The sequence below is a fragment of the Echinococcus granulosus genome (assembly GCF_000524195.1).
Source record: "Echinococcus granulosus chromosome Unknown EG_S00012, whole genome shotgun sequence".
NCBI lineage: Eukaryota > Metazoa > Platyhelminthes > Cestoda > Cyclophyllidea > Taeniidae > Echinococcus > Echinococcus granulosus.
Genome location: NW_020170392.1, coordinates 249,635 through 264,088, shown reverse-complemented (window position 1 = coordinate 264,088; position 14,454 = coordinate 249,635). Strand labels below are relative to the sequence as shown.

General features: G+C 41.8%; 3 protein-coding genes across 3 annotated transcripts; 2 read left to right on the top strand and 1 right to left on the bottom strand. All coding sequences in view use genetic code 11, as the record gives it.

Moving 5' to 3' along the window:
* Window positions 1-10: 10 nt before the first annotated feature.
* EGR_02584 (Membrane-bound O-acyltransferase domain-containing protein 2) lies at window positions 11-6,925 on the top strand (the record flags this gene model as incomplete). Its single annotated transcript, XM_024491833.1, has 12 exons — window positions 11-64; window positions 204-302; window positions 357-688; window positions 721-837; window positions 875-1,025; window positions 1,130-1,162; window positions 1,662-1,752; window positions 2,358-2,456; window positions 2,566-2,669; window positions 4,129-4,325; window positions 5,207-5,362; window positions 6,742-6,925. The coding sequence occupies 12 exons, from the start codon at window positions 11-13 to the stop codon at window positions 6,923-6,925; spliced, it is 1,617 nt and encodes a 538-aa protein (XP_024353648.1).
* Window positions 6,926-8,169: 1,244 nt separating this feature from the next.
* EGR_02583 (hypothetical protein) lies at window positions 8,170-11,591 on the bottom strand (the record flags this gene model as incomplete). Its single annotated transcript, XM_024491832.1, has 6 exons — window positions 8,170-8,232; window positions 10,275-10,555; window positions 10,626-11,001; window positions 11,075-11,247; window positions 11,283-11,389; window positions 11,428-11,591. 6 exons carry the CDS (start codon window positions 11,589-11,591, stop codon window positions 8,170-8,172), a joined length of 1,164 nt encoding a protein of 387 aa, XP_024353647.1.
* Window positions 11,592-12,202: 611 nt separating this feature from the next.
* EGR_02582 (hypothetical protein) lies at window positions 12,203-13,727 on the top strand (the record flags this gene model as incomplete). The annotated part of the gene is made up of 3 exons (XM_024491831.1): window positions 12,203-12,238; window positions 12,561-12,738; window positions 13,414-13,727. The coding sequence occupies 3 exons, from the start codon at window positions 12,203-12,205 to the stop codon at window positions 13,725-13,727; spliced, it is 528 nt and encodes a 175-aa protein (XP_024353646.1).
* Between the last annotated feature and the right edge of the window lie 727 nt (window positions 13,728-14,454).

Below are 14,454 nucleotides of genomic sequence, written 5' to 3'. Positions count from 1 at the left end.
GACATATGCAATGGTGCCAGTTGGGGGCCAGAATTATAAAATCACTTATTGCACCACTCTGAACGTTCAAAAAATAGACTTTGCAGCCCACTTTTAGCATCCTTAATTAAGTTTCACCACTGCCTAGCATTACCTTCTGCTCTTATTTGCTTGGATTAGTTTAATCACTATGTTCAGCAAATTTCCTTGTTGATACTTATTAGGAGTACGACGCGGCTGGCCTCGACCCACATTCGGCAACACTGATGGTGCTCTTTTTGGTTGAGACTCTTAGCACCCTTATTGGTGTTCCACTTGATCAGGTTTTGTCATATTATTTCATATTATCCCTCAAGATGGCGTTCTTTGTGTCTCAGGTCTTGGCATTTCTATTTGGTTTCCTCTTGAAAACTTATCTGCCTCCGCAAAAGCATACAATCACACAGCGACATCTCACAGAAGTCGTTATTGGCGTCACTGTCATGTATTTGTGCTACGAAGAGTATGTGTCTTGCCTTAATTATAGCATTATTAGACGCGTCATGCTGTTGTTTTTACAGGCTATGCCAACTTACCTTTTGATGATTGTTCTCCCTCCCCATATCGCTCAATACGCTGTTCTTCTCTTTACCATGACTTTTCTTTCATGGATTCACATTCAAAGGCTAGATTTTACAGAAGCAAGACAGCAATCTGTTGATATCACTGCGTAAGTTTTCCGGTACATCTGTCCATTTTTAGACCTTTAATGATTCAAACACAAAAGCTCTCATCTCTCGCCTTTAATCTATACGATGGTGATATTCTGACTGAGGGCAGAAGTGTTTCAAGAGAGTCTCACAGATTGCGTGCAATAAAGTAAATCTGATTCCCACGTTATTCTTGTATGGCTTAGAAATCTACCAATGTTGCTTCCCTTCTTTGGGTACCTTCTCTGCTTCCAAAACTCGATGGTTGGACCATTCCTTTTCTACACCGAGTATTTATGTTTTATTGAAGGCCGCGAAGAAGACCTATTTAGTGATCCATTGGATCGGGAACTTGTAGTAAGCTTTCAGCGGCTTCACTCACCTTGCCATCTTACTTCGAGTAGTTACTTCTTAATTGCTTAAATTTCCATGCCTCTGACCTTGTCCTTGTGTACTTTTAGACAAAGAATAAGAAACAAATCCGTGATGCAAAGGTTTGCTCCCTCCGTGCTGAAACTTAATTTAAAGTTTTCCCCTGAACAATTTATTTTATAAACGTAGTTCAATTTGGTGTCTATGTTTGGTGAATCTCCGCCAATCTCCGATATTTTGGCTTTGGGAGTTTCAACCCAACTTTTCACGTAACTCTTTAATCAGTTAAATTAATTTTGAGGCTGCACTAATCTGTTGTCACAATTAGTGAGACGCAGAAACCAAAGCTGATAGCTGCTTAATCTTAGGCGAGATTTTGTATCATTTCTATGTGGTTTGTGGTACTTTCTAAATATCTGTTTGGATGATGTGGGCTTTGATTTTAAGTGGTGCATTTGACATTAATGGGATATTTGGTTCGTATTCTGCGGTAGTTCTTGTGAGTGATGCTCTGTATAAATAACTCAAAATATCGGCTTATGGTACTTTGTGGTGCTTATCACTTTCCCGGACGTTCAATCGCTGCATGTTGAACTTGCGGAGTGGTTTTTTCCCCTTTAGGCAGCTCTTAGGCGACAAGCAATTGCGTTTCTTTTTCACGTCCTTCTCACCCTTTACGCGTTGAGTCGCTATGGACCGGAGTATCTCATTTGTAAGTCGCAATTTCGTATCTTCCAATTTTTATCGAACTATTGCAGTTGGAAGTCTGGCAGTGCCTTTGTTAATAGGATGTGCCTACCTCATTGTGTATTTTATTCCTTCATACTTATTGGAGAGTTTTGAGAGCTCGTTGCTCATGTGCTTCTAATAATTTTCTTTTTTGAAAGCCACCTGACTACATTGGTGGGACTAGCGATCCGCTAATAAGGCGCGTAAACGCCTACCCGACAACTGGGTTAGATATTACCGTCGTTTGATCTTTTTGCTGTTTTAGTTCAAATTAAAGTGCATTCATCACATCTGCTACACTAACCTGGTAAATTTACCTTTTCTAAACGGCTTTCAGTGAATGCGTGAGTCCATTCTCATGTTTTTTGGATGTACCTCGCCTTTGCATCATTGCCTGTGCAATCATCCGTGCGCCATCTACCCCTTATCCCAGCCTACTGTTAGCAATTCAGCAACCGAAGGTGGTTCGCCATCAGAACTATTTACGTGCTTATTGCTTCAAGGCGATTAGTGATTATAAATATGATATTAATCTGTTTCATGGGTCCGGAATTCCTCATTAAAAGTGTTTTGCATCCTCCTGTTCAGCCGAAGAGTTCCAACGATTGGGCATCTTCCGAAAGTACTTTTGGCTCACTCTGTACGGTTTTTATCTCAGGCAAAAGTTCTACTGCGCCTGGTCAATTAGTAAGTGTACCTGTCTTTTCTCTAAGCAGAATATTTTAGTGTTCAATCTGGTGCCTCTTTCCTGCTAGGCACTCATTCCTTAATTTCTTCTTCCCTGTGTATTTTTTAGGTGCATTGGCGATGTTGATTTCCGGATTCGGCTTTTCGGGATTTTCATCCAACGGCACTTTGGAGCCGGAGTATCGCAACGCTATTAACGCTCGCTTCTTCGATGTTGAGGCAAGTTACTCCCGGTTTATGCTGTTTTATCCTCTCATTATTCCCTTGCTCCCCACACTAGTGCATTTCTTTTCAAATATGGAGAAAAAATCTACCATTTTTACCTTCAAATCTTTCCCTACTTTTACAGTCCTTTTTTGACAGATGGTTAATAAAGTGATTCTTGTGTACTTTCTGCTTTGTTAGATTTTGTGATTTCGCACCGTTTAACCTCTACAAAAACCGTCATTATTATTTCGTATTTTATAATTGATCCTATAGCTACCATTACTTGAACGCTTTGCGAATGCTCCTGGTGCTATTCCCATCTCTTGTAGTCCGTACCTTTTTCACGAATTCTCCTCCACTTACACTCACTAGTGTCTGAGTGGTGGTTTTTGTAGATGCTGTGAAATGCTGATCCCGTCCCTGATGAGGGATAATTTTAGTTTTAAACGCTAAACGTTTGATTCTTACCGCTCAGAATAGTCTATCAGTGCTTACGGCTCTCATGAGGTGCTTCGATTTGAATTTTCGGAGAGGATTCATGAAACACTGACGGGACTGTCTGTGGTTGTGCTATTCATCCTACTCTCCACTTTGATGCCCTAAGCGCTTGCTTTTTACATACAAAAATCCAAACTCGCTCAAGACTTTAAGATGCCCACTTTATGAGGTGTCAATTTGACGTGACTTATGTGGAAAATAGGGAACGTCTCTTCTGTTCCTCCTGGATCAGACTATCTACCCCACCACCGAAAACAATTTACACCTTATTATTATAGTCAAGTATTTTAGTTGTTTTCCGTCTAAGGAGGTTATTAAAGTTAACCTGGGACTTATGAGTTAACAACCGAAAATACCAAATTCCAAGGGGTGAGAAACCGATGTCTTCTATCGTTTCTACTACTTTCGCCCAGCATTTTACTTTCCTACCTTCTACTAACCTACCAAGCCTTTATCAGATGAAGTAGAATAGAACCGTATCCTAATTTTCGTTCCACTTGCATCGTGGTTGTACCTTCTGGATGTTTATCTGTGTCCTAGTGTTCCTTTCACTGCGGTTATTTCCATCCTCTAATAAGATTCTGATGCAATCACCAAAAAAATGCCCTTCAGTGCATCTGCTCTGGGTTGACGAAGGCACCAATAGGTTTTCCTTATAAACTTATCTGTTTTCACCCAAGTTAACTGATTAGATTAGGAAGCTTCCTACTTTCGGTGATGTGGGAACTCATCCACTTTGAAATATCACTTATGGTCACAGTTCCTTCCTGTCCAAGTTATCTGCACTTTTGTCATCAATCGACATGATAAGTCTTTTGCTTAACAAGCAGTTCACGTTCTATTTGTGTCAGTCTTACAGTACTTATCGAAATGTATCTTTCGAGCTCTCCTTGGAGCCGTTAGATTGCGCATCTTATCCATTAAATTGCATTCAAAATAAAATTCACACACTTCCTGTCTTTGCCAGCTGGGGACGAACACGAAGGTGATGCTGGACAACTGGAACATTGGCACGACTCGGTGGCTACGCGAGTGTGTCTACGAGCGCGCGCCCAGGCGCTTCGCTGTCGTCGCGGTTTTCTTCGTCTCCGCCTTCTGGCATGGCTTTTACCCCGTCTACTACTTCTGTTTCCTCTCTGCAGCTCTCCTTACCATGACTGGAAGGTGTGTTCTTGTCCGTAACACTCTCAAGTTTTTGCTTTCATTTTTATTGCATTGCTGCGTTACCCAACGTAAAGCCCCATCTAAATATAGTTGTCACAGACATTTATGGTCATATTGGAATCAATCGCCTTTACACCATTCAAATGTTTTATTGCGGAGTGGTTTCTCCCCATCACCGTACTACGGTATTTGACGTCCGTTGAGACGCCCCTATTCGGACTAATCGTGAAGATAGCTACTACACGAACCCGCATGTGTGTTGGCAGCGTCCCCCCTCGAGACAGGCAATCGGAATTCGTGAGACTGGCGAGGCATTTGCAAGTCAGCAGGATCTGGCTGGTGCCTGAACAACGACTATTAGATAAGAAGTAGGTATTACATCAATACCCAGTACAACACCACCTTAAGTTGTCGGAAGCTTTCTCATTCGATCTTCAATACTTAATCGTGGACTCTGAATCGTACCCCATACATTGGTTTCATTATGATGGGCTCAACGATTTGAAAGTGAAATTTTGGTTTATTCAGTAGTTCCATCGTTTGGCGTGTCTAAGATGAAGTATATGCGATCAAGCATGAGGCACATCATGCATTTCGGAGGGCGAGTCAAATTGCATGGAATGAAAATGTAACTATGGCGAGTGGCCATTCGCAAGGGTAGGTAAACATGAGTGACTGTGGCCCTATTAGCTGCGATTTTAAATGACCATCAAATTCTCGATCAGACTGAGATGCTTCCAAGTTTTCAGACATCTTTGGTACCACTCATCACCTCAGAGATTTCCTGTGGTTTCGTTTCTTTTTAAATGTACTCTCGTGCTCGAAAGTCGCATTCATGTAGACTCGATTGAATAGCAACTGTAATGCATCCTCTTTTACAGGCTCTGTCGAGCGCGGTTACGGCCCTGCTTCATTGAAAGCTACTGGTACCACCTTCTTTACGACATTGTCACCAATCTCGCCGCACTTTTTTCTCTCAACTACCTCGGAATGGGCTTCTTCCTTCTCGACACCTCACTGGCTTTCAAGCTGTGGGGGTAGGTGTTGCCATGTATATCTCATGCTTCAGTATGTTCGTTACCTCTTTGTAAGCTGTTTTCATGCCACAAACTGCTATTGAACGTAATTCTTCAAAGACGGGATTTTCGCCCGATGGACACTTTAGTTCTCGTGGCTGTTTTGCTTCGTTAAAACTTTGATCAAGTGCTCTTGGCTCTTGAATTGCTTGTTAACAGCGTAGCGAATCGAAAAATAGACTTGCTGTTTTGCTAGTTGTCAATTTTGTGCTTTGAAGTGGACTTTGTACTAACTTGGTGATGCTAGTTTAAAGCTTACTAAGGTTATGATGCGAACTCCGTTTTTTTTCTCCCCACCCAAATAGGAAAGTATTTGGTAGAGCGTTTTTGGCAATGTCCACGTAGTAGTGCATCTCAACCCGATTTTTCTTTCAGCGTTCTTTTTTAGACTTCTTTGCTTAAAGCTTTTAATAGATCAGCTGCGTCTTTGATTTTCTGCCGTCTAGCGCAGTTTTTATTCGCCCTGGATCTGCTAGTGGCTCCACAGGGAACAAGTGATGGTTTAACTCAAGAAATTACATACTATTACCATTGATGGAGTGGGCAGGTTAGGTTCTTAACTTTTTCACATTTCCCAAGGAGTGTACGATGAAAACCAGCTGCCTGTTTTGCTCACGCTCCCTTCTCCATGTTAGCGTCCGTTCTACGCCGAGGATCCCAATTATTTTCATGACATTTTACAGTTGTAAGTGGGCAAATAGGTTAAGGTAAACTAGTGTACTACTCGTGATTCAGCGCGTTTCTCCGGTCCATCGGCCGCAATAGATGTGATTCTCGGGATTCACTCTCACTAGTCGAAGAGTAAGGTATCCGGTAAACGGAAGCAATGTACCTCTGGTGGCTCTCTCAGTTAAGACTTTGAAGGTGCCCCACCCTTGATTTGCTCTCATCTTTCTCTACTCATCACGTCACAATAGCACCTATTTCTGCAGTAATGACAGCTTTGAGCATCAGTGCCTCTTTGACTGAATGATTCCTGGATTGTTACAAGATGTTATCCTGTTGTCACAAGCTTGTATTGCGTATTGTAACCCCCCACCTAGATGAGCCCCTCTTGACATGGCGGTGAAATTGAGGGCTGCTTTCTTTTTGGGCTCTTATAGGCTCTCTGAAAATTTTAACGAATTGACTCATTACGAACGCCTCCTATAACTAACTGTTGAAAAGTATTCATCCTCACCAACGCTTCTGTTTTTTGCGCAATACATGGTTTTCCTTCATCTTTGCCTCAAATAGCAAATCGTTTTATTATGTTAATATAAATAAAATGAATATGGGGGTATTTAAGTTGCGCTCTTACTTCTGCTCGACTTTTTTTGGTCCGATACTTTCTGTTTCAGGAACTTCTACTACCTGGGACACATTGTACCACTGTTGATGCTCTTCCTTCTGCCCTACGCCTTGCCAAGCACCACAAGCGAGCCTAGGAAAGGTGTGGTGGACGTGACGTATGAGTTGAAGTTGGACCCTGCCTCGGGCGCCGCCACTGTGACCAGCGGTCAGAGTGGAGAGAAGCTGGACTAGCAACACCACTCCTTCTACCTCCCACATCATTTTATTATTTTAATGATCTTCGCTCTCGCTTTGCATACATCCTGCCTTTATTTCGGGCTGTTAGCGGTCTCTTCACTTACTTTAGTTGATGTGGGGGAGGGTGTTGAAGTTCATTTTATGTTCACAATATAGCACTTTATTCCGGAATTCGCGTTTTGATGTCTTTTCACGCTCTGAATCAAGAGACATTTTGAGTCAGCTACTTCACTAACTCCAGTGGTCACTTTTCCTTGACATCCCAATGAAGCGGGACTGTTATTTCACTTGCTCCAAGGTCACACTCTCCCTGCTGGATTAACTGTCTCGCAGGGTGATGCGCACTCGAGTTGGCTCGTCATAGCTTTATACCGTGGGTACATTCAGAAAGAAAAATTTGCATGTCTCGTGCCTGCGATAATTGGTGTGCAGTCTTATTCTCTTCAACCCTGTAGACCAGGGTAGTGTTACTTTCTACTGGTAAGAGGGCTGTCAATCAGTCCTCCTGAGCACTTGGTTGTGCCTCGGCAGAGGGAAGGTTCCCACCCATCTCAATACTTCACTATACAAGTACGAAGTCGAGCCCTCCAAGAGTAATCCATCTGAGGATTTCTTCAATAACCACATATCGTCATTTGTCCGGGTCAAGGTCAAGAAGCGGTTGCGTTCATATTCTGACAATTCAATAATGGCTTTCTTCTCTATGTGCGGAGCTCCCCAAGGGGCTGTGATTACTTCGTAAGGAGGACAAAGACCTTGACTCACCAGTGTTCAAGGTTTTGGGGTAGATTAATCTAGAGTTTCTGTGCCCTAAACGGAACCCCTTAATCTCCAAATCTTCCACTCTTAAGTACCACAATGATAAAGGCAACTATTCACTCCGTGATGGTAGCATTTCGAACTAGGACTGGACTCGGAAGTTCCGCGACTCAATAGGAAATGATTCCTGCGATCTGAGTCGTGCTTTTCAATGTTAAAAAGTGGGCTAAAGCTTTTGGACAAAGGGAAGGGTTGGTTGCAAGTGCACCGCTAAAATCACTGGAGCCGTCTAGCCAATGAGATCTGATAATAGCGGAAAGTTGAATCAGTCGCTCTGTCGATGCTGTCCGAGCAAGGGATATCTATTCACTAAAAGGTCAAGTCTAGGAATTGCTTCTTTTGGAATAACTTAGAAAAAGGTAAGCTCTTCATTGTACAAAACGTGGCAAAAATGGGGAGATTCATCGCTGTCACCGTTGCTAGGATTTGGCATTTTCACGAATGTCATCGCCGAATCCTTCTGCCTCCACATCCTCATCAGTCTGAAAGAAAAGAGCAGGACAATGATAAGGACCTTCTGCTCCTGTGGCACCCAACTCTTGTAAACTATCAGCCATGGGAGAATGAAAGCAGTCTCATTGCCATCCTTTTCGTCGCCAGTATGGATTGAAGAACTGGTTCGTAGGGAAATTTTGGGATAAAAAAGATGGAAGTCATCTTATTGCAAATATTTATCTCTGTGGTGTTGAAGTACTTGAATTTTTAGACCTTTCCTGCGCATCACTGAGGGATTATGCATAGAAGGGAGAGACCCGAGAGTTTAACCGTACCTCTTGAACACTATCAGGTTCTAGATTTACTTTACGTAACATTGCATTCACTGCAAATGCTGGCTCCACACCACTGATTGGTAGTGAAAACATGACAAATTTTAACCTTCGATTAACATTTACGTTAGCAAAGGCGGAACAACTAGAGTTCACAAATAAAATTTTCCAAACCTAGGTAAAATAGAATATACCCAAATCCAAATGTTGGATTGAGCCGTCTGATCGCCTGGCTTAAGTCGATATTCTTTTTAAAAATATCATCCGTAAAAGTCCCATGCCAAAGAGTTCTGATTTTTAGGATCAGGACAGCAGGGGATTCAAACGCCAACTTCTGGACTCCGAAGGATTATGAATGTGTTGACAATTTCAACTATCTCAGGAAGACTACTGCCGACATTTCAATATTCTTAACACAGCTTCTTCCAATGAAAGATTTTAAAACGATGACGTAACTGCGACCTCAAGTAGCGTGTACAATCGCAAGGGATTTTAAGGATTTTCCAAGCATCAGACCTGCGACTACCACTTAATTTTGCAAGTACTGGTATCACTTTATGCAGTGAGATGAAACAGGTGCAAGAAGAACTAAGCACGTTAAAACGTCTCAATCAAAGCTTGAATTTCGATGCTCATCACCTGTAGGACTCTCATAGTAAGCTCCGACTAAACTTATCTGCCTAATCTGATCAAGAAAGGGAACCACTACTCACTTCCACCGAACAAACACTAAAGCAATACGAATCTTCATTTCTTTTTACAAAAATATGTAATTGTACAAAGATCAGCTGCATAAAACCGTATATCGATAGCCAGTGAGAGGGTGCAACATTCCATTTAAAAATACGAGAACTTAAAGATGACAATTGGCGAGATTGGTGTTAATGGTTTGATATTTTTACAAATCGACCACTGATGGTAAAAGGGCTGCATTGGCGAGCTGAGCGGTCCAGCGGCGCAGTGTGACGTCGTCGCAGGACCACTCCCTCGGCATCGGCTGCCGCAGTGGCAGAGGCTCTAAAACCCATCGCCCAACTGGTGACCCTTGACGCAATGGAGCAACACGAGCGACGCCGCCGAACGGGCTGTGTGAGGAGTACAAGAAACGAAGCGTATCGTGTCATTTGATTGCCTCAGCATCACTCCTCCCAAACGCAAACACAAGCACACACTGGAGCCGCTGCACAGAAAGACAATAGGACGAATGAGGTTGTCTTAAAGACACTGCGTCTACTCCAAACCACTAGGTGAAAATTCTACATCATCGAGACATGATCAGGCTCTTCAAACCCAGGAAGGTGTAGCATTAAACACTAATACAAAAACGCATCTGGCACTTGCAGCCAAGTTCCTCCTGCAATCAATATCATATCCATGGTCGCCTGTAAGAGCGGACTTATGCAATTCGGGAACATGAGGAGAATGTCCCGTTAATGTAAATGAGCTTAAGATATCTAGTCTTGGGCCCATTTAAAGTATGTCGCTCTATAAATAGCACAAAAAAGGAAATGGGCGGATCTTGTTATTTTGACACTAGCTACCACTGAAAACATGATATTGTGATGAACGAAGAGTCCATACAACGGGGGACACTTGGATAAATATATACCATGTTGATTGGGGGCCCTTTCAGTAACGCTCGTAAGTGGCATATTTATAACATCGTCGGGAATAACCGCAGTGTTACCAACTTGTGGTACAGTATCCTTAAAGGAGACGAATAATCAAAGTGTAGAGCAATGATGTGAATCACTTACCGAAAATTCCTCCCACTCGGCAGAATCAAATTCGCTATTGAGAGTTGGATCACCGGTGGCGCCACTGTTGGCGTTAAGTGAACTGAGATCAGCTGTACGAGTTTGTTTTTCAGTCATGCTGCCACTTTGACTACGCTTGTCTGGGTGTTTCGGGTCCTGAGTGACCTCCAAGAACCATTCATCGATATCTTCTTGATTCCTACAGGTCTCCATTATTTCCCGGGTCATTGCGTCAAGTGCGACCTTATTCTTCTCCTTTGATATGTGCAAGCGGTGGGGAACTGAAAGAAACCGTCAAGGATATTAAGAAAAAAGCCAAGGATAAATTAGATCAAACAAAAGGGAGCTCACTAAAACTCTGGATGAACTGTGATTCGGAAGCATCAAAGTCGTCGACGTCCACCTCAAAATTGTCAAATCGACCTGTGGAAGTATTGTACCTTCGCTCAGATGGATTGAAAAATGAGGAGGTGGCAAGAGGCTCCCAGAGCTCCCTCTCCCCGGCCTCCCTTTCGGCAATAGACTCGATTTGACCCCGATCGAACTCGGCTTCGATTTGATCGATATAAGGCTTTAACACCGACCATGTTCGTGAAAAAATTCGGTGATGCATGAGGGCCGGAAGAAGTAGGAAGATGTTGACCACAACATATGTTAGATTGTGCTCCTTCGCAATTAAACCAATCCAAATGAGGAGAAGGCTCATTATGCAGGACAAAATCAGAAACTAGATAATAATCCACGAAAACGTAAGAAAATGAGAGCAAACATGCAGTCTGTCCATAAAAAAAAACGCGTACCAAGAGTGGGCGCTGCTCTCGATAGGGGGCAAATATATTAATAAGCTTTAAGAATATCCTGAATCCCTTGGCAGCATGAAAGGACAACTCTTCAACAGAAAAAATTTCCCTGTTTTTCAAGGCAATATCGACTTCAGAAGCCATATCAAATCCTGTTGACATAAGTAGAAGATCTATAAATGACAGTTAAAAAGAGGACACATAATACACTCAATTTTTGGCAACAGCCAGCTCTTCCCAAGATCAAGTAGCAGACCCACACTCAAAAACGTAGCAGCGACAAAGGTTGCATTAAGTCGGAGAAGTACAGGAATCCTAGTTACCTAAAGGTAAAAAAATGCTCATCAATTTACCAAAATACAATTTGCACAACTGAGGCGAATATAATACTGGGGATTAACTTCTTGTACAGCAGAAGAAACTCAACGCGCAACAAAATGAAGTCAATATTTGACAAAACTGCAAACGCGCCACTATAAAAACGCTCCTGATACATCTGAGCGACTGAGATCGCCATGACAATTCCCGAACTAAATGACCACTAACTCTGGGTTGTCGTAGAAGGCGCTTGCATTAGGGAGCAGTAAAACTGTTTTAGGTGTCTCTGTTGTGTCAATTAAAATGTAAATTTTAACCATATAAAAAGGGTTAAAAATTAATAACACAAACAAATTTTAAATCTTTTTAGAGGTAATAGGCATAAATAAGAGAAATTTAATTAGCAAAAATGCAAAATTAAAATAACGCCAAAATTATGTATTAAAAATTAAAAAATTTGTTTTGTAAGTAAAGTTTTGTTGTTAATCTTGCGCTTACTAGGATCTTTCAAGTACACTTTGTAACCCTAAACTACTGCCAAGCTAATTTTATTTTCCTGCAGCCTTTAGACAAATAAATTTTGCGTAGCTTTAATCCGCGCATCTTAGCTTTCAGCCAACATCTTACGAAAAATCTGCTTTTTTGCCGCTTCGCAAACAATTTTATGACCTTAAACTACAGCATAAATATTGCACCAATTCAAATCTGCGGCATCTTAGTTTGTTTCCATTATTGTTAGTCCTTAGTTATCCATGACATGATCGTGAGCATTAAATTGTTTGTATTCACTACCTGCTTTGCGTGTCAGAAATGGAAGTTGAAGACGTAGTGCCAATGTCTGCTCATGTTTTTATCCTTCGTAGGATCTTTTTTCCGACCTGCTAACACTAATTTTTTAAGCCTTTTCTACGTATCCTGATTTATGGGCTCTAGGGGGTTTATTCAAGATTTTATTCTTTCGTTTTTTCGGTAAAATCCTTTTGAATTAGTCTGCACTCACAGTTTTCGCAACTAAACGTTGTCTGTACTTCTGTTAGCCTTTCGCGTGTTTTCGGATGCACTTTTAATACTAATATTCTTTTCAATAATATAATTTTTTCTTTTTTGAGGCTTTTGCGGTAGATCTTATTTAAGTGCTTGCTTGATTTTACGGTACCTTCTTTTCTAGATGGTTAACAAACTACTCGTCTGTGGAATTTTAAGTCTTTTTTGCACGCTCTTTTTGGTCTACGTTATCAACAGCACTGTTGAACCTTATATCTACAATTTCGCCGACCGGCTTTTGATCGCCTCTCCAGTTCGCGATAAAGATGAGTTTCGCTTAGCAGAAGTAAACACACTAATTGGTCAGTGGCGTCTGAAAAAGTGGCTTCCTCTTTCACTAAATAACAGGTTTTACTACGGTGGGAATCGTGATTTTCTAATTCTTATGATAACATCAAATAGAAGGCGCCGAAAAATTGATGCTTTTGACCCCTATTATCTTACACAAACCTCAGTCGCCTTGGTTAAAACATTGTTTTTTGCAAGAACAAGACTTTATGATGCCATAGGGAAGGTTAATTTCCTCTTGTCCCCAGTTAGACACATCAATGCCACAGATGGCGACGCATTCAGTATGGAATTGAAGCGTCTTCGTCGGGTATTCGGACCTAAAACTTTTATTCACCCTTCATAAGTCTTTGATGGCCCTTGCAAATTCGTCCTTGATATGATCATCTGCATCTCTCTGAAACTAAGGCAGGACCGCACATCTAATTATGTTGTTCTTCTTGAGGATGACCTTGTAGTTACCAAGAATTTTTTACCTGCATTAAATATCTATGCTAGTCGCACAGAAGGAGGTTTACTTCGTCTGTATGCGTCACCTCCAACCATCGCTCACGATTCCAGAATTGCTCTATATTTTTCGGTGTTCTACTTTGTCGCAACCTTGCCCTCTTTAATCGCATTTTACGTCATTTGTTCACGATTCTATCGAGGAGGCGTTCGATGTCTAGTTGTGACGTTTCTACTACTAGTCGTGCTTTTTGTACTCAAAATGTACGGCAAACCCGACCCTTTTACGACTTTCCCATCAAACGATTTGAACTCACCAGCAACAGGAGCAGCAGTTGTTTTGCCAAAGGCTTTGGCAGAAAACCTGGGGAACACTGACCTGCGAACAGTCTGTGCATCATCGAACCTCATGCAATCTAAAGTTGATCTTGTTGCCAGGGCTGCAATGGAACTCAGACATGGCGTTCTTGATGTACATCCGCCTGTGGTCATCCATATAGGCATGTACTCTCAAAATCGTGGTTATCTCCACGACCCCCTTCTCTTTCCCCATTAAATGTAAATAATGCACTTCTAACAGCGTTCATACTAGCGTCTTCAGCGAGGATTTTTTTGCCACGAAATAAAATGTCACCAGTGTGGACAGAACTGATTTTCTCCTAAAGTGGACGTTTTTGTAAAACCAGCCATTTTGGGAATGAGCCATATACTAAATAAACTTCCAAATTTTTAAGCAAAATTGTAGCGTTTATTGTTGAGAATGAAGATGAGTACATGAAAGTACACAAGAGATTTGCTTACTCTGTTGGTAGTGGTTGAAACTGCACCTCGAAGAGAGTCATACTGGGACGCGCAGATAGACATTGTGCTCAAAACAGTCGGTGTAAGGAAGATCCGATCACACTGGGATGAAAAACGGTTGGTGGAATTATCACTGAGCTGGTCATCAGTGGGGTGAATGCGTTGAAAAAGGGGATCTTAGCGGAGACGGAAAATTCATGCAGATTGTCAGCAAACGCGGATGTTTCCACATCCAGCTGCCCAAGCTAGGAAAACCGTATTTGTTAGTTCATACACTTTTTGAGACTTATTACGCCTTCTGACAAAAATCAATGGCCTATTTTGCGTGATATTCCCCTATCGTACCGACTATTGATGCACAATTCAAAGCATTAGGGACGAAGAATTTTAGCACCCATTCCATCAGTTCCGACACCGAAATCAGGTCATTTCAAATAAAAATGGGAAGTGACTTTGATCAAGCTGTACGTGGGTTTATGTTG